At 36.8% G+C, this 26,352-nt stretch overlaps 4 protein-coding genes across 4 annotated transcripts; 2 read left to right on the top strand and 2 right to left on the bottom strand.

The window, feature by feature from the left end:
- LOC104711801 lies at positions 56-885 on the bottom strand. Its single transcript, XM_010428566.1, has one exon. The coding sequence runs from the start codon at positions 859-861 to the stop codon at positions 475-477; it is 387 nt and encodes a 128-aa protein (XP_010426868.1). The 5' UTR covers positions 862-885; the 3' UTR covers positions 56-474.
- On the bottom strand, positions 5,570-6,864 carry LOC104715586. Its single transcript, XM_010432979.1, has 4 exons — positions 6,655-6,864; positions 6,501-6,561; positions 6,261-6,443; positions 5,570-6,141 (listed from the first exon to the last, which is right to left on the bottom strand). Exons 1-4 carry the CDS (start codon positions 6,862-6,864, stop codon positions 5,570-5,572), a joined length of 1,026 nt encoding a protein of 341 aa, XP_010431281.1.
- LOC104715585 lies at positions 12,201-13,306 on the top strand. Its single transcript, XM_010432978.1, has 3 exons — positions 12,201-12,873; positions 13,054-13,233; positions 13,287-13,306. Exons 1-3 carry the CDS (start codon positions 12,201-12,203, stop codon positions 13,304-13,306), a joined length of 873 nt encoding a protein of 290 aa, XP_010431280.1.
- LOC104711800 (probable aspartyl protease At4g16563) lies at positions 23,024-24,629 on the top strand. Its single transcript, XM_010428565.2, has one exon. It carries the CDS (start codon positions 23,144-23,146, stop codon positions 24,560-24,562), a length of 1,419 nt encoding a protein of 472 aa, XP_010426867.1. The 5' UTR covers positions 23,024-23,143; the 3' UTR covers positions 24,563-24,629.

Below are 26,352 nucleotides of genomic sequence, written 5' to 3'. Positions count from 1 at the left end.
GAAATTCAGAAAAATGTATGCTCTGAAGATAAGACTGTAAAATAAGCATGAATAATTTAGCATGAAAAAGTATTTAATTATTTAATATAGCTATAGCTGGCACCTCCATTCTCTGGATTTCCTAAATATCCATTCATATCTAATATAAATAGTAAAATTACGCAACATGTTTTTTAACTTTGAATAACAAACAATAAAACACGTAACTAATAATAATATACATCGGTGGGCGGTGGCTCCTTTCTTTTGTCCGTTTGACAAGTCTTGGCAACATATCCCCTTAGAATAACCGAACGTATAGTGTCTCGCGCCACTTCCATGGCTCAAGCTGAGGCGTCTTATGTAAACGTGAACCTCAAAAATCTTCACGATTTGTTTTAAAATAAAAGAAAAAATATATTGAATCATACATGAAAAAGAAAACAGAGATTATGCAGTAATTGTTTCATGATTTTCTCGGTTGTATGTTAATCACTAAGCTCTGAAGATTTTCCGAGGAGATGGGAACATGCGGAGGAGTGAATCAAATAAGGCGGAGAAGAGTCGGAGGAAAGAGGAGGAGACACGACGGAGGAAAGAAGGGTTAGAGGAGGGAGTTGGAGTAGAAGGCTGAAGGTAAGCACAAGCAGCTTGCTTTACAAGGCGGTTGCGGATCCTGATGGTGGGACCTGATGCAGCAGAGGTGACGGCAGGGGAATCGACGGTGGTAGAGAAGGATGGGAGAAGATCTTTGAGGGAGGTGTAATATGGGAGAGGATCATCTGAGGATTTGTTGACAGTAGAGACGAGCTCTAAGTCTAGGTTTTGTGAAACGTTTCTACGTTGGAGAAGAGAGAGATTCATCAAATTCTCAGCCTCCATTTTTTGATAAAAGAGAGAGTGAGAAGATTTGGAAGTAATTTGGATATGAGCTAACAAGTTTATATATCAATCATCACGTTATTTTTTTTTTTCATTTAAAAGTCAAAAAAGGACTATATTGTAAAGCGTGTTAATATAAATATTAACACTGGGACATTATTTTTTGCTTTTTAGAATTAGAAATATATATCAAACAAAATGTTGGATAAATTGAAAAGGAGAGATGTAGTAGCAAACTAGCAATGCTAGATGGTTGGCAGCTGAACGCTCCAGTCACGATTACTTTCTATTTATTCAAAGCAAAACAACGACCATATTTTATTTTGATTTTGATTTTTAAAAACAAGTGTGTCTGCCTTTTGGTAGAAAATTGATTTTTTATTTTCTTTCTCTGATTATGTTTACGATTGAAAATACATAAGACACAAGCAATGTAATGTAAAGCTAATTCATTCCACTACAAGCATTAATTATGTAATTTTTTCTCTAAAAAATAAGTTCCACTTTGAATAAGTCTCCCCAAATGAGAGAGGATTTGACGGCACATATATCACGGAAAGAGTTGAATAAAGTCAAAGCAAACATCACAAGAAAAGGGTCAAATAGGAGCGGCTTTGGCCCCATTTCACATGAATAATGTTTCATTGGTTCGCTTTGCCTTCCGTTATAGCTTTGTCAAAATTGAGTCATCCTACTCCGATTAATATTCTTGATGTTCGTTATAAGTTATATATCCGTTCGAGAATGCGAAAATACTCTTCACATGTTGCTTCAACCTCTTTGCCCGACAGTCAATAATATCCAAAGCCCACTTTTATTTTGTGATTGAGCCAAAACAAACGAATCTGGGCCTATATGATTTCTAAGAACGCGACATGTCAAGAGAGTATCACTATAATCACCCCAATTAAAAGATAGCTTTATTGTAAATTTGTTACTACTATTTCAATGAGAGACTCAGAGAAGTAAGGTAATTTATGATAAAGTCTCGTGATTTATATATCTTCTTATAATTAAAAGAGGTTATAATTAAAAGAGGAGTACGTTTTTTAATATGTCCGAAATTATCCAAGTATTTACATAGATTGTCACTCAATCTTATAAAAAGGAAAACGTTTCTCGAAATTGAGAAGGGTACAATCGTCAGAAAAACGGAAATTCGATTACCCAGCCCGTTTTGTAGAAGAAGACCCATGTATTTGACCGGATCCGTTTTAAAAACACGCGGATCCTGTAACTTTTTTTTCTTTCTAAATAATAAATTTAATTTGACCTTCTTTTCTCTCTCCTGTCAATCGTCGCCGCCCAGAAGAAGAAGAACAAGATGTCTTTCATGGTCAATCTACGAAGCTTGGGCTCTGAAGCTGATGAGAAGAAATTGGATTTGGATTTCAAGGAAGAGAAGTTGGCTCTTGGAGATCATGTAAGTTGGTGTGCGAATGTTTTGTGGGTATAATTGCAGTTTTAGAATGATGCAAATAAGGATTATGTAAGTAAAAATGAGAAACTGGTCCAACAATTAGACCTGCAGAAGAAACAGTACAATGTTGAAACCAAGATCCAAGTGTTGTACAATGTTGGAATCAGGTCAGCAATTACTTGGTTTCCCGGTGGTCGTGTTCCATTCTGTCGTTGTAAAACGACCAATTGCATTGTTTGATGTTTAGCTTAGAGGCTCTATGGTTTTATTTGTGTTTTGACATATGAAACAGGTTATTGGCTTTGGGGAGTACGTCAAATAAGTCTATGTCTCTTACGAGAAACATAAATATGAAACCATGGTACATTAATCCATATCCTAATCGACTAAAAATCTAAACTTGAGTGTATAAAATGTAATCAGATTTATGTGTTTTGCATTTTTGCAGCAAAATTCACAGAGAAGAGCGGAGATGACAGGAGAAAAAGCAGCAAACTAGACATGAGATGGAGAGAATACAGTCTTTGTTGTTTGGATGTGCATTAAATTAATGGATTTTCAGTCTCTTTAGTTTTCTCTGTCTCCCTCTCTTTTTGCTTTGCAGATGGAGTGTGAACCAATATTCTTTATTCGGGACTTTGAATCAAATCCTGACATGGATTAGAAGCCATCAATATCGATCTGTGAGTGCCTTGAGAAGGTAAAATCTTTTACTGTGGCCTTTCCTTTGATGATGACTCTATTTTCTCTCTTTGTTGATCACTTATGAAGCAATTTGAAAGAGATTGTTAATCACCACGGTTGTCATGATGAATAAATCCTAAGAAACAGAATGAGAATAGAATTGTTACAACAATTTCTTGAAGATACATTATTAATGTTATAGACCCAAAGACTAATAATATTCTCCAGCTCTTGAGACAGGTTCGGGTCTATGGCTTATCACTTATACATAAATTTTGTGTTTGTGTAGATGAGTGTGTTGACGGATTATCACTCTTACTGCTACTTGCTAGGGTCTTATTAATCAAGGTACCTTTTCCCCCTTTTTATCTTTTTGTCATTATTTTGAATTTGATACCTAATTTGGATTTAATATTACTTGCTTGGATTCATGTGCTATACCGGCTAGGATGAGAGACGAAGAAACTCTCTACAACACACTGTCACTTCAGTATAATCAAACTTTTTATCTACATTTTGTTGTTGTTAGTTGTATCAAAACATATATTAAGTGTAATCTTAATTTACCAAATCATAAGTTTATATATCTTTAAAACCCTTTCTCATATTGTTGTATTCTAATCACATTTTCCATATATGAGTAATACATATTTAATACACAAAAATTCACAAAACAATAGAAAATAAAATTATATAACACATAATATATATATGAAATATAAAATCATACCAAAAATGAAAGCAAATCAGGTCAGAATATTCATATAAATAAATAAATAAATAGATAGATAAATAAATATATATATATATATATATTGAATAAACTATATAAAATACTTATCTATTATATTATAATAATAAAGCGGATATATTGGTTCGGATAATAATTCGGCAGTAACGGGTCAAGTAACAGAATCGATAATAAGAAAATCAGTACTCGATAATGTACCCGACTTTAAAATCATTGTTACCCTTATTTTTGAAACGGGTCAAATATGAATAACCAGTATTTGATGTACACTACTTTACCTACAAATCATCTTACTATATCAATATAAATTAACATATTTATTTTGCGGTGCACCACGGGTTAAAACCTTTTTTATATTAATAAGCTTATATATTACATCCGACATACACAAACAATATATATATATATATATATATATATAATAGATATTAGGTTTTTATACATATAAATTCTACTTAATTTGTAACCCAATCTATCAAACAGAATTATGCTTCATCCCGTGGTGTACTATATATAAATTAATAATTATAAACACCAAAATCACTTTTTAATGTATCACAAAAAAGACCAAAATATACAAGTTAATTAAAAGATTTTAATTCTATTAAAAATAATAAACTTTTTAAGTTATACTCATACTATAACTAAAATTAATTGTATTTTTAAAATAGTTATTAAATAATTGCAAAATAAAATTTACTTAGTAACAAACATAAAAAACTATAACTTCAAAATTATAAAACATATGACCCGCGGTGTACTGCGGGTTCGAACCTAGTTCTTTTGGTTTTTTTTGTTTTGATGATTTATGTTTAAAACAAAATATTGATAGATAACTTTAGTTTTGCTGGTCAAGTAATTTATGACTACTCCCCGGCTGGTTCTGATAGCAAAACAAAATATTGATAGATAACTGTAATTTTGCTGACAGAGCCCGCCGGGAGTTGGACGAAGCTAGCTACGAAAAAAATGGACTATAAATTTTATTTATATAATGAGTTTGCTGTTCAACAAAAAAATTTCACTCGTGCCTTCACTAATGGATTTTAAGCCACCATACCACAAAAACCTTTTACCAAAATTTTTTTTTGAATAAAATGTAAAATTTATTCCAAAAAAAGTAGTGTTTACATCAAGTGCAGCATGTAGTTAAATTTTTTGACAAGAAACTGAAATTTTATTTAACAAACTAGTGCCTTTAGCGTGATCCCAACCATTGCTCCATGTAGCAAGTGAAATTTCCCCTGGTTGAAGCGAGAGCAGCCTGTTCCGGACCTGTCTGTCGAGATTTTTGATGAACTGAGTATAGGGTACTGGTTGCTCGCCATGTCGACGTTGATTTCGCTCTTGCCAGAGTGAATAGACCGAGGACTGGAGAGCATAGCGGAGAAGAAACAGAGTGGTAGGCTCCAAAGATGTGTCGACTAGGAGTTGCAGATTATTATTGTTCCATTCTATAGAGAACTTGGTTAGAAGCAAATTAGACATGAGTCCTGTCCACACCTCTGAAGAGTATGAGCAATCGAAAAAAAGATGGTTTCGGGTTTCTTGAGCTGCAGAGCAAAGGGGGCAGGAGGCGTCAACCCGTGAATTCCAAGATAGCATACGGTCACCGGTTGTTAAGCGGTTTAGTGTTGCTAACCACAGTATAAAAGAGAACTTGGGAGTGCCCTAAGAAATCCAAACACCCGCTGCCCATGGCTGCCTCTGTCTGGATATCCGTGTGTTCTCCCAAGTTTCTTTTGTGCTGAATTTAGTCTTAAACTGATCCCCTTTACCTCGCCATAGGACCACGTCCTCTGTTTCTGAAAGTCCTTTGTTTCGTATTGTCATTAGAACTGCTTCAATCTGATTCAGGTGATCAACTCGGTGACGGCGTTGGCGATGAGTGAGAGTGCTTCCGCAACAGTCGCATGGAGACCAATCCCCATATCAATTGTACCCCGAGGACCTGCAATAGAGAGTAAACATCCCAGCGGCGACCAATTATCGTACCAGAAGGAGATACCCTCTCCATTCTTAACCTCGTACCGACCAAACTTCACAGCCAAGTCTCGATATTTGAGTAGCTTTCTCCACATCCATGAACCAGAGGTAGTGTTAGCTTTGATAGACCAAAACGAACCCTTGTTGAGTAAGTAAGCTCGGAGCCAATCCAACCATAAAGAGTTCAAGGCCAAAATTTGCCAGATGAGTTTCAAACAACTCACCTTGTTTGTTTCTGTCAGAGAACGCAACCCTAAACCACCTTTTTCCTTCGGTAAACAGACATCCGTCCAGGCAACCTTTTCCTTTTTGGTATTAAGAGAGGGTCCCGACCACAGAATGCAGAACACATACTGTCTATCTCCTTCGTGCAAGCTGACGGCAGACGGAAAGCTGACATCCAGAAGTTCGTTAGGCTCTGTATGACTGAGCTGATGAGCTGTAGACGTCCCGCAAAAGACAAATATCGCCCTGTCCAGCTACTAAACTTTTCTCTGATGCGCTCCAGGATCGGTGTATAGTCGGAGGTTGTCATACGCTTAGTTAATAGGGGCAAACCAAGATAACAAACTGAAAGAGTGCCTGATGCGAAGGGGAAAGATTGAAGAATCTCAGCTTGTTCAGTGGCTGTGACTCCGGCCATATACATTGTAGACTTCTCGAGACTAATATTCAGTCCTGATACTCCGGCAAAATGATGAAAAGTCTGAAGAATGCCTTCGATAGAGGTTTTAGTCCCATCTGTAAACACCAATAAGTCATCAGCAAAACACAAGTGTGTGAGCCCAATATTCTTACATCGCGGGTGGTAACCTACGCGTCTCTCCTCGGCTGCTTTATCAAGCAAAGCGGACAAGACCTGCATGCAGACCACAAAGAGATAAGCAGATAAAGAACAGCCTTGTCTCAACCCTCTCTCACTGCGAAAGAGACCAGACAACTCTCCATTAACTTGGACTGAGAAGGAAGCAGTGGTAATGCAAAACTCTACCCACTTGATAAATTGTGTCGGGAAATGCAGAGTGCGGAAGATGCTTAGCAAAAATGGCCACTGAACAGAGTCGAATGCCTTAGAGATATCAATCTTTATAGCGCTTCTAGGTGACATAGTTTCCTTATGATAATTTGCAACTATCTCCGAAGCCAAGAGGACATTCTCCATTAATATAGTCTGTCCTTGACGAAAGCAGACTGATTTGGAGAGATAAAAGCGGGCAGAAGTCGTTTAAGTCTATTAGATAGAAGCTTGGATATCACCTTATATGTCACATTGCAGCAAGAAATAGGCCTATAGTCTTTCATCTCTTTCACCTCTTTCTTCTTGGGAACGAGAGCTAGAATAGTGGTGTTTACTCACTTTGGTAAGAAGCCAAACTTAAAGAAAGATTGAACAGAGGTAACAAAATCACTTTTTATAACTGACCAAGTCGCCTTGAGGAACTCCACAGTGTATCCATCAGGACCAGGACTCTTATCCCTTGGCATAGAGAATAGGATATCTCGTATCTCAGCCTCCGTGACATCTTTTATCAACATTGTCTGATCCGCTTCCGAGCACCGATATGTTAACAGAGTGGAGAGCTCTGTTTCATCGATTGCTTGGTAGTTAGGCATCTTGTATCCCAAAAATTCACGGAAAAATCGCTCCGCCTCTTGCTTTATTGTCTCTTGTGTATCTGCGATGCTACCATCTAAGCATTGAATCTCCTTGATCGCATTACGCGCTTCGCGGGCCTTAGCTGCACGATGAAACACCTTGTTGTTGCCATCGCCAACTTTTAACCAATGTAGTTTAGATTTTTATTTTAAGAATTTTTCCTCCAAACCTGCTACAAACAGCCATCTACTATAGGCAGCCGCTTCCTTCTGCATTAACTGATCTGTTGGATTCTGCAATGTTTCAGTCTGACAAGTACATAGACACTCAAACGCTTCTTTAGTGCGTTTTTGGAGATTACCCAAACGATCATGACTTAACTGCTTTATTTGCGGTTTAAAGGCCTTAAGCTTTTTGGAGAACTTGTACATTGCTGAAGTTGAGTGAAATAAACTCTCAGTACCATCCCAGAACTCTTTAACCATTGGCAAGAAGTTATCATCCTCTGCCAAAGCGTTGCAGAATTTAAACGGTCGTCGCAGTCGAGGTTTCTCTCCCCCAATTTTGATGTGACATCTTAAGTGATCAGAACAGCCTCCTGCCTCAAAAACACCATATGATTGTTGATACTCAGCCAGCCAAACATCATTTACAAGGACCCTGTCAAGCTTCTTACAGATAAGCTCAAAGTCACGCTTATTACACCAAGTGTACAACGGACCGTGAGATTGTAAGTCACTAAACGAGCAATGCTGCACAACCGCCTGAAAATCACGCATTCCCTGTGATATAGTTGGTTGGATATCCAAGAGTGAGTGCTCATCTCCCTTCAGAATTTCATTAAAATCACCAAATATCATCCATGCTTTGTCGCGGAACAATGGAGAGTCTTGGTGAAACTTAAAATCCTCCCACAATGCTTTTCTATCGTCAACACTATTAGCTGCATATACAAACGAAACGAAAAACTCCTTCTCTGCCCCTTCCAGCAAGACCGAGCAGGTAACCAGCTGACTACTAGTGTAACATGGAGTAAGACGAACGTTTGAATCCCATATCACCCAAATCCTTCCTCTTCGATTGAACTGATAGTTTGTTAAAGAAGACCAATCAGGAAAAACTGAAGTAATTATACTCGCAGCCTTAGATTCCTTACCTCTTGTTTCCAAGAGACAGCCAAACTGAAAATTCTCTTTCTTCACCCAATCACGAACTACGGAATGTTTAGACATTTTTTTGAAACCGCGAACATTCCAGAAAAAACTCGACATAAGTTATTGTTGGGTACCTGTCCTACTTTGATCTCGTAGAGGCTGAGTAGAAAGGTTAGTAACAAACTTATGAGCGTTTTTTGAAGCACGTGGGATAGATTCGCGCATAGTGATAGTAGATTTAACTCCCCGTCCATTTCTTCCCACCACAAGTGCAACAGAGTCCACCGGGGCAGGCAAAGCAGAGGCCGCAGGGCTAGCCGCATCATCAGAGAGAGGGGGTTTGGCCGACTCCTGAGAGGCTTCCTCCTCCATCACGTCCTCCTCTACCTCTTCTTCTTCATTCCTCTCACTCAGAATCGAGTAAGAATTAGACAATAGAGATCTCTCCCCAGACTGCAACGACGGAGGCAGTTTAGTCGGACTAGCCACAGATTTATGACCCTTTTTTGTGGTGTTATCCACTCCTGTTCTCCCTCCTGCCCCATAATGTCTTTCACCGGGTCCTCCTCTCCATTTGAACTTGTCTCCACAGACTTGCCTGTGGTCTCCCGGACCGGCGAACTGGCCAAATGACCAGACTCCATAGCATTTGTATCCTTTTCCACCAGCCCCTTGGGAGAAACCGGTTGCTCAGTCAATGCCACGCTTTTGAGACAATCAGCCTGCAGATGTCCCCACTTATGACACTTACTACATTGAGGAGGCAGCCAAGGATAAGAGTACTTAACCACTGTATCCAACTCCCCCTCCTCTTCACCAGCCAAGTGATACTCAACTGGTAAAGCTTTTGTGAGATCCGCCTTCACCAGGATCTGTGCTTCCTCAAAGCTTGAACAGGCCTTTGTTTTTGGGTGTAAACGTAGTGGTGTACCCACTGCACTCGCCAGAAACTGCAAACCCTTATCAGTAAACATGGAATACGGAACATTCCTCAAAACAACCCACAAAGGGACAGATTGCATAGCAGGCTGTGCTTCCTCAACGAAAGGCGTCCATTTAGAGAGGATCATGGGAATACCACCAATGTTCCACATCCCACGGTTTAATATTCTATGCCTGATACTCTCATTACGCACACGAAACTTCACAGTGGTGTCATTAACCACTATGACATCAATAAGTGAAGATTTATCACCTAATCTCCAAATCTTATTAACTATCATATGAATCTTCCCCACATGGGGTGCTTTTTCACTAAGAAATTTGCCAACAACAAAATCCTCCCACAGTGGCTTTGCATCAACAAACACATCCTTCGGAACTACTACACGCTGCTTCCCTTCAACATCTGTAACCACAAAAGCCTGTTTCGTGAAAGTGTAATTTTTTTCACCACCGTTAACCATGATTTTTGTTCACCCGTTCCCGTAGAAACAGCGGCAATGACACCATCTTTAGACGACACCACCTTAACAGAACTCCCTTGACTGACCTCAACATCCTGCGGGAGAGTCCCATCCGATACCAGTGCACCAGACTCAGTATCCGGAGGCGGCGGATCCGTCAGAACCATGAAACTCGGCTGCCAAGCTAAAAACCCTAATCGCCTTAAAATGGCCCTCCACGTCAGCCCTTTTTTATACCCCTTTTACCAAATTTTGCCGAAAACAAAACATAATATTATCTGTTGCAAGCATATGCTTCGCTTAATTGCTGTCACGTTAGGGGTATCAGTGACGAAGGACAGTAATAAGAAGTGTGATAAGCCAAAGTGTAATACAAGGTGTTTGTTTTTTTATTAATAGAGACAAACTAAAGTGAACAGATCATATTTGTTTTTTGATGTAAATCCGAGTGATAATCCAACGATATTAATACTAGTATTAAACACTGGAGTTACATACTTTAATGATTCTGTTATTGATTCTAATGATTAAAAGATGCTAATAAATCAACATTTAAATTTAATACGTACTACTTATTTAAAACGTTAACATCGGTCGTTGGTGTTGTGATGGTAAACAAACATAATGTTACTACCTAAATTTAATATTGTCGTCAAACCAATAACGAACAAAATAAACATAGTTTTTTTTGTATGTTGTTACTTATTATTGGTGAAAACAAAGCGAATATAATCCACAACTAATAACAGAATAATGAAAAAGACAGCAAAACCAACTCAAGATTACGAAATAGAACTAGAGAGTGACTCTAAAACAATAGAAAAAGTTGAATTACTCTTGACATCAAATGTACCGATTACACTTTACACATTACTTGTTGGAACTGAATTTTCAGAAACAAGTTTCAGAAAATTGCAGGTTTAGGGACAATAACTTTCCGGCCAAATTCCGACCAAATGGCTGATCGGAATTGTCTAGTCGATAGTGCAATGGAAAGCTGGTAACGAGTACTACAAGATGGTATACTCATACGTCCAAAACAGAGTTGATTTGAATGAGAAATAAGAGTGTGAAGTGAGCTACTTGGGATGGTTTGGAAAATATCCCACATCGGAAATATGACTGATTTTTCACTCATATATATATATAGTTTCACACTCTTCTAGTTTCAAAAGTGTGTAGAAGGAAGAGGGAAGGTTCCCACACGCGAACCGAACCGAACCGGGCCGAGCATGGATGCGGGACCGGCCGGACGCAGGGCGGGCCGGGCCGGGCTGGTCGTGGATGCGGGCTGTGGTCTCTTGGGCTCTTGGGCTTTTTGGCTCTTGAGACTGCTGTAGGCCCATTTAATTTTTTGGAAAGACTTGGTGTGAACTGCAAGCAAACTTGGGCAGTACTCCGAGAATATTCAGTGAATATTTTCTTGAGACCTCCTTCCTTCCACTATATATAAAGACATAGTTTCTCATTATTTCTCACACACAAAAACATAAACACTCCTTCCTCTGAAGATCTCTCTCTCCCTCTCCCTTGCTTAGTCCAAGTAAGTTCTTAGTTTAGTAGTCTCGAGAGTATAACGTAGATCTGTTCGCTTGAGTTCTATTACTGGTGTGCTACGGTAATAGTTCGTGATCGGTTGTATCCTAGGATTCATAAATCGTGATAGTCCGAAAGCACTTACGGCCGATTTATTGAATTAAGGAAAGAGATATCATATCTCGCCTCCGTGATTTATTTACTGCTTTATACTATGATGTTGTAATTCGTTTCTGATTTCGTTAATTTAAATATAATTCGCATATTTTCTCAATTCGATTTTTGCGCTCCTAACAGTCTTAATTCAATAAATCCGCTTTCTGCTTATCGCTTTAAAAGGATTGAGAATTTTTCGAATTTTTTATTTTAAAAACGATTTCAAAATCTTCTGAAAAACTGTTTCTGCTTTCATCTTTCAGTGCTTACGCGGAAAGTTTTTGAAGAACGCTTTTACTTTAATTATTTCTTCTCTACTCTCTCTGGTTTCCACGAACGCTCTTAATTGAGTGAGTTTGTGAAACAAGTTTCTGCAAACGCTTGTTAAGCGAGTTTGCAAAACTAATTCAGTGTAATTTAATTACTTGAATTGTTTGATTAATATATTAATCAGATCTGTTTATTGTGAAACAGAAAAATGTCTGGAGACAACACCAACAACGTTGACGGTGATAGGGTTCCTGCAACCCCTGTTGAAACTCCTGCGGAGTTGGCTTTACGCCTTGCTAAAGAACTTGAAAAGACGAAGCTTACCGATTCGGGTATGGAAAACGTGCGCTGAAATCTGTTCGGTAATGGATCAACCCACATGGGGATACCACCTTCGGCTTCCCAAGGGATGATGCCAGATAAGTTCGATGGCAAAGCTGGGTTCAAAACGTGGCAAAACAAGATGCGCTACTACTTGGCCAGCATGAACATGGAAAGGTACCTCACAGAGGATCCACCAATGCTTCCACAAGGTGACACTGACGTGTATGTGGTTGGAAGTATGGATAGTTGGGCTCAAGGAGACTACTGTTGCAAAGGTCAGATTCTGAACCGTTTGGTCAATGATCTGTATGACCTCTACAGTATGTACAAGACTTCAAAAGCATTGTGGCTAGCTTTGGAGACCAAGTACAAGACTGATGAGTCTGGGATGCAGAAATTCTCAACTACGAAGTTCCTGAATTTCAAGATGGTGGATTCCAAACCAATTATGGAACAAGTGGAAGCTCTTCAACGCATCTTTCAGGAGATCGATTTGGAAGGGATGTTGATCTGCAATGTCTTCAAGACGAATTGCCTGATCGAGAAGCCACCACCAGGCTGGTCGAATTTCAAGCATTACCTTAACTTCAAGCGTAAGGCAATGTCTCTTGATGATCTCATCCGTCGGTTGAGAGTTGAGGACAACAATCGTGGAGCTCATTCGGATGCTCAAAGCCAAGGGCATGATGTTCATGTAGCTGAGCATAAGGCCAAGTTTAAAGGCAAGGGTAAAGGGATCTCTATTCCTCATAAACCGTTGAAGGTGTCATCTGGACCAAACTTCAAGAAGAGCAACCTTGAGAGGAAGTTCAAAGGGAAGTGTCATCATTGTGGTAAGATTGGACACAAGGCTGATGTTTGCAAAAGCAAAGCAAAAGATCTCAAGTTGCAAGCAAACCTAACTGAAGAAGACATGGTTGCGGTGGTTACTGAATGTAACATGGTGGAAGACAACCCAGTGGAGCGGTACTACGACACTGGTGCTACCACATACATATGCTCTGATAGGACCATGTTCACCACCTATGTGAAGAACAAGTCAAATGAGCAGCTTTTCATGGGCAACACGGCGGTGTCCAAGATTGAAGGTAAAGGCAAAGTGGTTCTGAAGCTAACTTCTGATCGTGAGCTCACCTTGCAGAACGTGAAGCACGTACCTGACATGCGGAAGAATCTCATCTCTGGAACAGTGCTAAGCAAGCATGGTTTTTCCATTAATTTTGAGGCTGATAAGTTAGTTCTTAAGAAAAATGGGATGTATTTGGGAAAGGGTTTTGTTAAGGGTGGACTGATCAAAATGTCTGTAACGACAGTCCATCCGAAAATTGTAGCTTCTGCTTCTGTTGCTGAAATGAAAGAAAACCCTATTGCTTACTTGGTTGAGTCGTTTACTACTTGGCATGAACGTTTAGGACATGTCAATTACAAAACAATGCGAAAAATGCAAAACTTGAATTTGATTCCGAAATTCAAAACTAACCAAGAAAAATGTGAAGTGTGCGTACAGGCCAAACTCACTAAAACTCCCTCACCACGCGTTGAAAGAACAACCGAACCTCTAGGTTTAATTCACACAGACTTATGTGATTTAAAGTATGTGCAAACTAGAGGTGGTAAGAAATACTTTGTTACCTTCATTGATGATTGCACAAGATATTGCTATGTATATCTCTTGCATAGCAAAGATGAAGCAGTGGAAAAATTCAAAGAGTTCACCCTCGAAGTAGAAAATCAGCTTCAGAAAACTATAAAAGTAGTTCGAAGTGATAGAGGAGGAGAATATAATGAGCCGTTCAATGCATTTTGCAGAGAAAAAGGCATTATACATCAGACAACCGCTCCCTACTCGCCAGAATCTAACGGAGTAACGGAACGAAAGAATCAAACTCTGAAAGAGATGATGAATGCGTTGTTGCAGGAATCTGGGTTAGCCCAGAACATGTGGGGGGAAGCTTTGCTTACCACTCATTACATCCTCAACAGGATACCGAATAAGGTTACTGGCAAGTCACCATATGAACTTTGGAAAGGTACAGTACCTTCGTACAAATACCTCAAAGTGTGGGGGTGTCTAGCAAAAGTGGCCATACCACCTCCTAAAAAGGTCACAATTGGGCCTAAGACCGTAGTCTGTATCTTCATCGGATATGCACATAACAGTAGTGCATATCGATTTCTGGTTCATAAATCAGATATTCCAGATATCCATGTGAATACAGTTATGGAGTCAAGAAATGCTTCATTTTTTGAAGACATTTTTCCCTATAGGAAAACTCAAAAACGGACTCGTGAACAAGGAGATGCAGCGACTTTGGAAGCTGGCAATACTTTGAGTACTACTTCTGTAGAAACAGAACTGGAACCTAGAAGAAGCAAACGAGCTCACAAAAGTAAATCGTTTGGTGATGATTTTTTGATGATGGCATTTCTAGCTGAAAATCTACCAAGAACATATGCAGAAGCTATGTCTACACCTGATGCACCTTATTGGAAGGAAGCAGTCAAAACTGAAATAGACTCTATCATGCAACATCATACTTACGAGATGGCAGATCTACCACAAGGATTTAAGCCTTTGGGATGTAAATGGATTTTTACGATAAAACGAAAACCAAATGGCGATATTGAACGGTACAAGGCTAGGCTTGTAGTGCAAGGATTTCGGCAAAAAGAAGGCTTAGATTTCTTTGATACCTATTCACCGGTAACAAGACTATCTTCGATCAGGATGCTCATAGGTATTGCAGCCTTGAGAAAACTTGAAATCCATCAAATGGATGTAAAAACTGCTTTTCTTCATGGAGATTTAGAAGAGGAAATCTACATGAAACAACCTGAGGGATTTGTTATTCCAGGACAAGAACACAAAGTGTGTAAACTTGTGAAGTCATTATATGGACTCAAACAGGCTCCTAAGCAGTGGCATGAGAAGTTTGACAGTATGATGATGTCTAATGGTTTTCGCATTAATGAATGTGACAAATGCATATACTACAAAACTACTCCATCAGGGTACATTTTGTTATGCTTATATGTAGATGATATGCTTATTATTGGCAGCAACAAAGACATCATAACTCAAACGAAAAACATGCTCAAAAGAAATTTTGACATGAAGGACTTGGGTTTAGCAGATGTAATTTTGGGGATAAAAATCATCAGAACTGATGAGGGCCTTATCTTGTCTCAAACCCACTATGCTGAAAAAGTGCTTGATAGATTCAAGCATTACTCAAATGGGACTGCAAAAACTCCAGAGGATCCTCAAATTCACTTGACCAAAAATTCTGGTGAACCTGTGCTGCAGGTGGAGTATGCAAGAGTAATTGGCAGTCTAATGTACTTGACAAACTGTACAAGACCGGATTTAGCGCACTCTGTAAATGTACTTAGTCGCTACACAAGTAATCCAGGACATAAGCATTGGATGGCTATAGCTAGAGTTTTGGATTATCTACGTTATACCAAAGATCATGGCTTGCACTATGGTAGAGAACCCGGAGTTTTGGAAGGTTACAGTGATGCCAACTGGATCGCAGACTCGAGAAACTCAAAATCCACAAGTGGATATGTTTTTACACTTGGAGGTGCAGCAGTGTCCTGGAAGTCTTCCAAACAAACTCTGGCAGCTAAATCAACTATGGAATCTGAATTCATAGCTTTGGAGATAGCTATGTCAGAAGCTGAATCACTTCGTAATTTCTTGGAAGACATCCCAATGTGGGGGAATCCTGTGCCTGCAATACGTGTACACTGTGATAGCGAATCGGCTTTGGGCAGGGCAAGGAATACCCATTACAATGGCAAATCTCGTCACATCAGACGGAGACATAAAACTGTTAGACAACTTATCTCAACTGGTGTAGTTACGATTGATTACATCAATACGAAAGAAAACCTAGCGGATCCATTTACAAAAGGTTTGGCGCGAGATCAAGTTATAAAATCATCAAGAGGAATGGGTTTAAAGCCTACGACTTAAGAGGATGTTTGATGGTAACCCCACCTACTCAGATTGGAGACCCCATGACCTAGGTTCAAAGGGACAACTAAATCAAGCTGAATCTGCTACAAGCACTAGAAGACTTTTGTCTTTTCCCAGTTCCTAGAGTGATGTAAAGTGCTTCCTATATGTTAGAGGTTAAGCATATACTTTTAATGATTTGAAATGTAGCTTTGTAAAATATTTGAAATAATTACAGGATATTTCTTTAAATACAAGCAGCTTATAAAATCACCTTGTGAGTGTGAAATGGGGCCGTTTCTAGGAGAATATATGAGGCTATACTCTCCAAGTTCACTCATAATTTACCAGGCATGTTCAAGGCCACAATGAACATAATAGAGAACCTCGTTCTACGAGAAAACGAAGCTGTGTTATGCCTGCTGTCTAAGTTTACATACAAATCCGGATGGTTCAAGACATCATGTTCACCAACTGGCCGAGTAAACTCGACAGGTATAACAATGAGTCGGTTCAAGGTTGAAAAACGCCACCAATTCAGATACCGTTAGTTTTCGCATATACTCTCGAAGGTCTGTCTAGTCTAGCTAGTAGTGTCAGTCTATAGGGTTAGTTATGTCGTCATATGTTTAGACTTATTTCTATTCATGTGGGGGATTGTTGGAACTGAATTTTCAGAAACAAGTTTCAGAAAAATTGTAGGTTTTGGGACAATGACTTTCTGGCGAATTTTCCGGCCAAATTCCGGCCAAATGGCTGATCGGAATTGTCTGGTCGATAGTGCAATGGAAAGCTGGTAACGAGTACTACAAGATGGTATACTCATACGTCCAAAACAGAGTTGCTTTGAATGAGAAATAAGAGTGTGAAGTGAGCTACTTGGGATGGTTTGGGAAATATCCCACATCGGAAATATGACTGATTTTTCACTCATATATATATATAGTTTCACACTCTTCTAGTTTCAAAAGTGTGTAGAAGGAAGAGGGAAGGTTCCCACACGCGAACCGAACCGAACCGAACCGGGCCGAGCATGGATGCGGGACGGGCCAGACGCGGGGCGGACCGGGGTGGGCTGGTCGTGGATGCGGGCTGTGGTCTCTTGGGCTCTTGGGCTTTTTGGCTCTTGAGACTGCTATAGGCCCATTTAATTTTTTTGGAAAGACTTGGTGTGAACTCCAAGCAAACTTGGGCAGTACTCCGAGAATATTCAGTGAATATTTTCTTGAGACCTCCCTCCTTCCAATATATATAGAGACATAGTCTCTCATTATTTCTCACACACAAAAACATAAACACTCCTTCCTCTGAAGATCTCTCTCTCTCCCTCTCCCTTGGTTAGTCCAAGTAAGTTCTTAGTTTAATAGTCTCGAGAGTATAACGTAGATCTGTTCGCTTGAGTTCTATTACTGGTGTGCTACGGTAATAGTTCGTGATCAGTTGTATCCTGGGATTCATAAATCGTGATTGTCCGAAAGCACTTACGGCCGATTTATTGAATTAAGGAAAGAGATATCATATCTCGCCTCCGTAATTTATTTACTGCTTTATATTATGTTGTTGTAATTCGTTTATGATTTCGTTAATTTAAATATAATTCGCATGTTTTCTCAATTCGATTTTTGCGCTTCTAACATTACGTACCTTATCAACCAAATGTTGAACGTGAGGTTCTTCAACGTACTCTAATTCATATTCTCAACTTCCCATATACATAATCATAAATTTTTTTACATGAAATCAAACTAATCTATCACAGCTTCTAAAAATTAAGTTTAAAGACAGAGAGAATGAGCATTTTGAGCAAAATCAACTTTTCGACTTCTAAAGATAAAATCCACTTCAAATGTAGTAGAATCCCTAGTCAAAAATTAGTTATATTAAGATAACGATCAATATACGTAATATTAGCACTTTAATCGTTTCTTACATACGAAGGTAGAATTTATCTTTTTGACTCACAGGAGTCGACGTGACGTCACCATGCGATACAACAAGGCATAGACCACCATCACCGCTTGCGCTTGTCCCACCTTTGTACCTCCGTGTTAAGTTAATTCACGTGTTTCTTAGTTTTCCACGGACAAACTATTATTAATCGTTTCTCTGAATCTTTTGTTCTTATTATATTTTTTGTTTTTGTCCCTTTCGTTCGATGCACTTGATATATTTTCCCGTGATAGTTCTCAAATATTTCTTCCTTTTTTCAACTATTTTACTATTTCTATTTGATTACAAACATGTGGCCGGCCATGTTGGTAAATCAGTTTTTTTTTTTTTTTTTGTATATTCGTGCAATGATATACCGTAAGTTGTTAAAGTGTGGATCAGTATACGAATATTTAGAGTTTAAAGTATTAATGTTCAAATATTAGAGATGATTGAACATGCACATCTATGAAAAGTGGATTGGTATACATGAAAACAGCGAAAAAAAATAACTTGCTATTTAGATGGGTGACGATGGCTACAAAAACAAAGCCTATTCCGTAATCCGTATGCAAATCATCTATACAACATGTCCTGAAAAAAACCATAAGCAAAAAAATTTGTATTCTTTTTGGTAAAACAAAAGTCATTTGGAAAAGTGTTTTTGTATTGTCCTTAATAAATATATATTAGAAACAATCAAAATGCTACTTGACGGAAACTTCAAAATTCATTGATTCTTCGAATGACGAGCGTTAATTCGAAGGGTTCATCAAAGTGGTTGATTTCAAAGAAAAACGCATCTTTAAAATCTCTTTTATTTATTCTTACTACATCGCACGCTAGAAAAACCCTTGAGATAGCTTTACTGTGAAATAAAAACCCCATATCCAACAGAACAGCAATCCCAACACTACAAAAAATTGATTGCATCACGTAAATAGTATCACAAAAGTAAATAATATCAATTTAAATGACTTATTGATAAATAATACATAATTATGTATTTAACTTCAATTATTATTATTTGATGTCGTAATTGAATAATTTGACATCAGTTCAATAAAAGTGACACAATTTTATTTGAATTTGCATCAATTCAAAAATATTTAACAGAAAATATAATTTACATCACTTAATATAATGATACAAATTAAATATTAATTAAATAAATGATACAAAACTGATATCAATAATAAAATGATGTTAATTCATACATATTCGATTTAAATTAAATAAATATATTTATTTCAAAATTTTATTATATCAGTTGCATATAACTGATAAGTCAATATTAATTTACATGTGTCAAAACTCAAAATATTCAATATTAATCTTTTTTATTCTCCAAGGATCAATTTATTTTTCTATAAAAAATCAAACATATACTACTATTTCCCAAGAAAAGTTTTATTAATTTCTATTATTAATTATTTTAAAGATACGAATATAATATTAAAAAAAATTATGTTTATTTTATTTTATTGAGAAAATATAATAATTACATTTCCACCTAACAAACCTGCAAAAATATTTTATTTTTAAAATAATTAATCATTATATATCACAAATATTTCCATAAATTTATAATTATTAAAGAAATCGTAAATATACAATATCCGTGATATATTAATTTTTTAACAATTAATCAATGTTATCACAAATATTTTCCATAATTAATAATTATAAAAATAAAAGAAAACATATATGTTTGGATATCGTAACCTGTTTTATTTATTTTTAAAATTTCTCAACTTTTCTTACTTTTATTAAAAATATTGGAGGATTTAATATTTGTATTAAAGCTGTTAAAAAAAACCTGAAAATTTGTTTCCATTTTTTACACTACTCAGGATCTTTGTAACTACTTAAAAAAAAAATATTTCTGATTATTTAAGGGTGAAAGTGCTTCTCCATAAGCAAAACAAATTGTGAGTGATCAAAACAACAACTTTTGTAGAAGTTCTTCTTTGAATGTCAACAAGACAACCACCAGTAAATCAATTTATGCGTTACATTTAAAGGTAAATCTTTTTTTCTTCTCCCTATTTTATATCAAGTTTTTTTTATTATCAAATGTAGAATTCTATTTTTTCTTCTGTTATTTTTGTTTATGTACTCAGAAAATTTCAAGATGAAACAACAATGTCATGAAGACAATAGAAAAGAAAGGGAGGGAACAAAAGCAATATGTGTTTCATATAACACTTATGAAGATACATATGACACTTCATCAAGAAGAAAAAAAAAGTCAGTTATCAATTTATGATCTGAGTTCATATTAGTTTTTTTTCCGTTTGTAATTGAACGTTGAATGTATAATTTGATCAGTTCATATCAGTTTTTTTTTTCTTTTTGTTGAATCTATATTAAACTAAATGCATTGTATATATGTTTTTTATTTATTTTGTAAATAACAATTTCAATAAAAATATTAGTACAGATTCGAAAAGATTTTATTAGATATCAAAGATAATTTTTGTATATTAAAATAATTTTTAAAAATAATTAAAATAAACGAATCTGTTATTATTATTAAAACAATAAATCTTTTATTAGTATATGTTATTCATAAATGATACCAAATTTAAAAATCATTTATAAAAACTGACACAATAATTTAAAATTATTTGTTATAACTAATTTAATATAACATCATTTTGAAATAAAACGATGTAAATTGTTTGCATCAACAAATAGTAAATATTTTTTAAAGTGATTTTAATTATATTTACATCATTGAAATTTGATGCAAATATAGAAAATAAATGATTTAAAACAAAACTTTTGTTGTAGTGCAAAGACATACTTTAAGAGTAAAAGAAACAACACAACTCCTAATCAAAATAATAAAAAAAAGAACTGTTAAACACATCCGTAAAATCATTGGTTGAGCCGTTGAGTCTAACTAGGAAAGCTCTCGCTCACCATCTTCTAGATGTAACCTACATCACTACTTTAGTTGGAGCATCTGTGTGTAGTTTTTATATGTATATATACTCTTTTTATAAAAGTATCATCATGATTTTTTTTTTTTTCGATCAAACCCCATATATTAAGTTATTGGAGATGACTCTCTTCGAGAGAGAGCCAATTAGGTACCGACGAGCTTACATGGGAAAAACAGAAACCTCGTGCTCTTGCACATTTCGCAAGTTTATCGGCACGGATATTATCCTCTCGGGGAATATATCTAATACTAAAATTAGCAAATCTATCTCTGAAATGAATAAAGTCCTTCAATTCTGATGAAAAGGTCGGCCAATCCTCGATATTAGACGTCATCCTTAGGAGGTCTGAACAATCCGTAGCAAAAGGAGCTTTATCCATGTCCAACGCTAATAAGCACTCCATAGCCCAAATAAGGGTATCTAACTCTGCATGTAATGGGGATAAATTAATCAATAATCATGATGTAGTAATATCACTTTTCATTATCGTATATATATACAACCATTTTTCTATGGATTTTGCTAATTGATTTCTTTGTTCACATATATAACTGATCACCTTAATGTATATTGGGTTAATTATCTCTTTGTTCCTCTGTCAGTCTGTTCTCACTTTTTTGTTTTATTTCTTTTTCTGCGTTTCTGATTTTTGTAGTTTTACCCGACTGTAGTACCATAGTTGCTGGTCCATTCAACATTATAATAAGAAGTTTAAAAAAAAAAAAAAAAAATTCAGTTGACTATACAATCGTGTTGGTACATGTTCGTTCATATTTGTAAAACTATATATTATTTGACTTGATCTGCTTACTCACCACTTATACTTTACATTGTGTTTCTGCAATATGTAATGAAAATAAGATCTTTTTGTGTCAATTTTTTTTCTGCGACTATATATACATTTCGCTGCTGCTGTATTACTGTATAAAATATATTGAATGGATCGTAGTCGCAAAATCACTGCAAGTTCATAGTTGTCAAAACGTTATTTTGCGTTAAATATAATTATTGACTTTTATTGCTCCTTTCATCAGTCTGGTTATCTGTTTTACTATGTGCATTAAATAACTCACTAAAAATGTTTGAAAGGAAAGCCATTAAAAATGTTTGTTTTATAACTGTTTGCCACTTTTGAAAGTGTAAGGTCACATAGTTTATAAGGGTCAACAAATATACATGTGGTCGATTACTCACACCTATTGTATCCAACGTGCTTTTATTTGGTCAATCGATTTTGTACCGTCGATGTTCATGTTACGATTTATTTTTCTATTCAATTTTATATCAATCTATACGCAAAAAAAAAAAATCACATAAAAAAAAAAACAAGAACATGGAGATTACGAAATACGAATCCCAAATATATATTCTGGATCTTAATGTAGCTGTGTAAATATGGAGAAAAACGGGTAATTAGTTAAACTGGTGACAAAGGTTGTTGATTTTTTTTTCTACTTATTTAAAGTAAGAAAGTTTGATTCAATTAGAGCAACGTGTAAATTGGTTAGAGAAGATATGCATTATAAATATGCATCACATGATATTGTAAATGGGTTTAGGAGCCACTTGAGCGATCACATGGCCTATCAATCAAACCCCAATTAATTGAAAAAAGAGTGTCTCTATTGTGATCAGGATTCCCACTGTTCTTTCATTTTCTTTGTATATTTATTTTTAAAAAAATCAACGATATATGCATGCAACTTTAGTATTATTAGTTTTATAATTAGAATTTGGATTTCAATAATTGTACAGGGAATATCATTAATCAACACACATACATTCACAAAATTCCATACCATTCCATACGTCTTGGCTGGCTCTGAATCATATCTACTTATACAGAGACGTATAATGTCGACAATACAAAACTACATTTCCACGTACTTACGATACAAAAAATACATTTCCACGTACTTGTAGTAAAAACAAGACACATAATCAACTTTAAATTAATTCTAAAACATTTTTTATAAACAAAAATAAAAAATAAAAAATAAAAAAGGAAGAAGAAAGTCACAGAGATCGAACATGATTCTCCACTTTCCACTTCTTTGTCTTCTTCTTTCTCCTTCTTTACTTACTTAACCCATAAGCCATCAAACCCCCCCCCCAAACACACAAAACACAAAACACAAAACACAAACACAAACAATGTCTTCTCCTCTCTTCTTCTTGTTCCTTATCTTCTTCCTCTCAATCGTCTCCGCCGTCAAATTACCTCTCTCTCCCTTCTCCCACTCCGACCACCCACTTCCTAAAGATCCTTACCTCTCTCTCCGCCGCCTCGCCGACTCATCGATAGCTAGAGCTTATAAGCTCAAACATGGCACATCCGTTAAACCCGACGAAGACGCTCTCTCCTCCGCCTCCACAGCCTCCGCCGCAACCGTCGTGAAATCCCCACTTTCTGCTAAAAGCTACGGCGGCTACTCGGTCTCTCTCAGCTTCGGCACGCCGTCTCAAACAATCCCGTTCGTTTTCGATACAGGAAGCAGTCTCGTTTGGTTCCCTTGTACCTCGAGGTACCTCTGCTCCGGCTGCGGCTTCTCGGGTTTGGATCCGACCCGAATCCCTAGATTTATCCCCAAGAACTCTTCCTCTACCAAAATCATCGGGTGTCAGAATCCGAAATGCAAGTTTCTATACGGAGCCAATCTTAAATGCAGAGGATGTGACCCGAATACCCGAAACTGCACCGTCGCTTGTCCGCCGTACATTCTCCAATACGGATTAGGATCAACGGCTGGAATTTTAGTATCCGAAACACTTGATTTCCCGGATCTAACCGTACCCAATTTCGTAGTCGGATGCTCAATTATCTCGACCCGACAACCCGCTGGTATCGCCGGGTTTGGACGAGGACTCGAGTCGCTTCCTTCTCAGATGAAACTCAAAAGATTCTCTCACTGTTTGGTTTCTCGCCGGTACGACGATACCAACGTAACCACGGATCTTGATCTGGATACCGGGTCGGGTCATAACTCCGGGTCGAAAACCCCGGGTCTTAGCTACACGCCGTTTCGGAAAAACCCCAAAGTCTCAAACGCAGCGTTTCTCGAGTACTACTACCTCAATCTCCGGCGAATCTACGTCGGGAAGAAGCCGGTGAAGATCCCGTACAAGTTTCTCGTTCCGGGAACGAACGGTAACGGAGGATCCATCGTTGATTCCGGATCCACATTCACGTTCATGGAGCGACCCGTGTTTAGCCTCGTCGCCGAACAATTCGCGGCGCAGTTGTCGAACTACACACGCGATAAAGACGTGGAGAAGGTCACCGGACTCGGACCGTGTTTTAACATCGCCGGGAAAGGAGACGTGACGATCCCGGAGCTGATTTTTGTGTTTAAAGGTGGAGCGAAGATGGAGTTGCCGTTATCTAATTTCTTCACGTTCGTTGGGAGCACTGATACTGTTTGTCTCACGGTGGTTTCCGATAAAACTGTGAATCCCTCCGGCGGGACTGGTCCGGCGATTATACTTGGGAGTTTCCAGCAGCAGAACTATTTAGTTGAATACGATTTGGAAAATGACAGGTTTGGGTTCGCCAAGAAGAGGTGTAGCCCTTGAGTTTTCAGGGGTAACTTTGGAAATTTACTTAATGAAGATCAATTTTTATGATTTTTTTTCCGAAATAGAGGGTGTTTAAATGTTTATAAAAATTGTGACAAAAAAAAAATGTAAGAGTAGTAAAAATAAAATTTAACTGTTTTTTTTTTCATATGCTAAAATTGTCGACGCTAGACATTATTATCAAATAACAGTGATGCACACGTCGATGTCCATTGATCAAAAATAACGAAACAACCACTAATTTATTCACTAATTATATAATGGTATTGTTTTTTTTATAATTTTATTCATGTGAAACAAAACATGTAAGTACATATCCACGTCTACTAAAGGTCCAAAAGTAAAACCTTTTTTGTCCATTTAATAAAGTTCGAATAAAACAGGAATTAGTAGCTTGGAATGTATAAACCCATTTTAACAAAATGTTTTAATGACAATTCAGACAACTACTGTATATAGTAGAATCAATTCACCAAAATTTTCGGTTTAATGAAAAATTGGAGAAATGTAAAAGGAGGCAATAAGCAATGCACGAATAAAACAATACTTTTTCTTATTCTCTTGTCAAATATATGTAAAGCAATGGCACCTTCCTATATCCTAATCATGCCATGCCATGCCAGCTCACGAAAAGTGCATAGATTAAGATATTTTGTAAACATATCAAACATAATTAATGACATTCCGATTGGTTTCATTGTCCTGGCGCGCGCTATCAGTGTAATTTTTGTATGGTCAGTGTAATGAATGAATCAATGTGACTTTATTTTGTTTTTCATTGTCAACAAGTGTAATCAATGTGATTAAGAAGATTACATTTTGGAGTAATGTAACCATTGCACTTAGTAGCGGCCGACCGACTAAAAAAAAAAAAAATAGTGGGACACACTATTAGCCAAAATGCAGCTGGATGGATCTCCTTCAATCTGAAAACTGCTGGTCCAAAGAAATAGAAGATAAGCTTACAGACCATGACCATTTTCATAAAATCTGCCATAAATAAAAGTTCATAATTTCTAACAAAAAAGCGCAGCATCTTCAATCTATATTATCTTTCCATTTACTCACTTGCATATGCATACATATTTAAACTTTTAAATTCAATAAGATGATAGATATACACACTATTATGAACCACTAACCTATAAATTTTGATTGAGGGGAAAAAAAAAACTAAGGCCACATTTTAAATAATATAGAAATCAGCTATAAGATAACAAAGGTGTTTTTACTTAAAAACTCTTTATCCCTACAGATCTAAAGACCAAACCTGGATCACATAATCTTGCAAAAGAAAAAAAGAAGGTTTGGAGCACATTTTTTGTTTTTAAAATCCTTTTTCAGATATTACAAACCCATATTTTATGCATGTGAGCATTGTGCATTTTTTATAAGATACAATACATTAATTTTGTAATAATGTTTTAAATAGCAGAAGGTGTTGATATAATAATCAATCACGAAAAGGAAAATAATGATCGCCAGAAAGCAAACTAGAATTTTTTTATCTGGAAAGCTGTCTTTATACCGTTAATGGGCCTTAACTTGTGGGTTTCATCCCTTATGTTTGAATCTAACCAAACAAGCCCAAACCTTTGACGCGCGCGGACGCGGAGGATCATACAAGCGAACGTAGTGCGAAAGAGTCGAGCAAGGGTTTCCTCTTTACGATCAGATCGAGTCGTCGCCGGCGAATTTCTCCGGCATTCTCTCAGATACAAGAATCAACAATAGTCTTCTCAAATCTCAAGTAATTCTTCTCAACCTTTTTTTTTTTTTTTTTTTTT

The sequence above is a fragment of the Camelina sativa genome, chromosome 9 (genome assembly GCF_000633955.1).
Source record: "Camelina sativa cultivar DH55 chromosome 9, Cs, whole genome shotgun sequence".
Taxonomy (NCBI): Eukaryota; Viridiplantae; Streptophyta; class Magnoliopsida; order Brassicales; family Brassicaceae; genus Camelina; species Camelina sativa.
Note: the sequence above shows the minus strand (reverse complement) of the source record. Positions and strands in the feature narration are given on the sequence as shown.

What these genes read in the sequence shown, in the direction of transcription:
- LOC104711801 (XM_010428566.1), bottom strand. Translation starts at nt 861, where the DNA reads ATGGAGGCTGAGAATTTGATGAATCTCTCTCTTCTCCAACGTAGAAAC.
- LOC104715586 (XM_010432979.1), bottom strand. Translation starts at nt 6,864, where the DNA reads ATGGAGAATGTCCTCTTGGCTTCGGAGATAGTTGCAAATTATCATAAG. An exon ending in CGTAGGTTACCACCCGCGAT is followed by an intron (nt 6,444 to 6,500) that starts GTAAGAATATTG and finishes TGGTGTTTACAG; the next exon opens with ATGGGACTAAAACCTCTATC. An exon ending in TCTTTCAGTTTGTTATCTTG is followed by an intron (nt 6,142 to 6,260) that starts GTTTGCCCCTAT and finishes GGACGTCTACAG; the next exon opens with CTCATCAGCTCAGTCATACA.
- LOC104715585 (XM_010432978.1), top strand. Translation starts at nt 12,201, where the DNA reads ATGGGGATACCACCTTCGGCTTCCCAAGGGATGATGCCAGATAAGTTC. An exon ending in GGCCAAGTTTAAAGGCAAGG is followed by an intron (nt 12,874 to 13,053) that starts GTAAAGGGATCT and finishes ACCTAACTGAAG; the next exon opens with AAGACATGGTTGCGGTGGTT. An exon ending in GGCGGTGTCCAAGATTGAAG is followed by an intron (nt 13,234 to 13,286) that starts GTAAAGGCAAAG and finishes CTCACCTTGCAG; the next exon opens with AACGTGAAGCACGTACCTGA.
- LOC104711800 (XM_010428565.2), top strand. Translation starts at nt 23,144, where the DNA reads ATGTCTTCTCCTCTCTTCTTCTTGTTCCTTATCTTCTTCCTCTCAATC.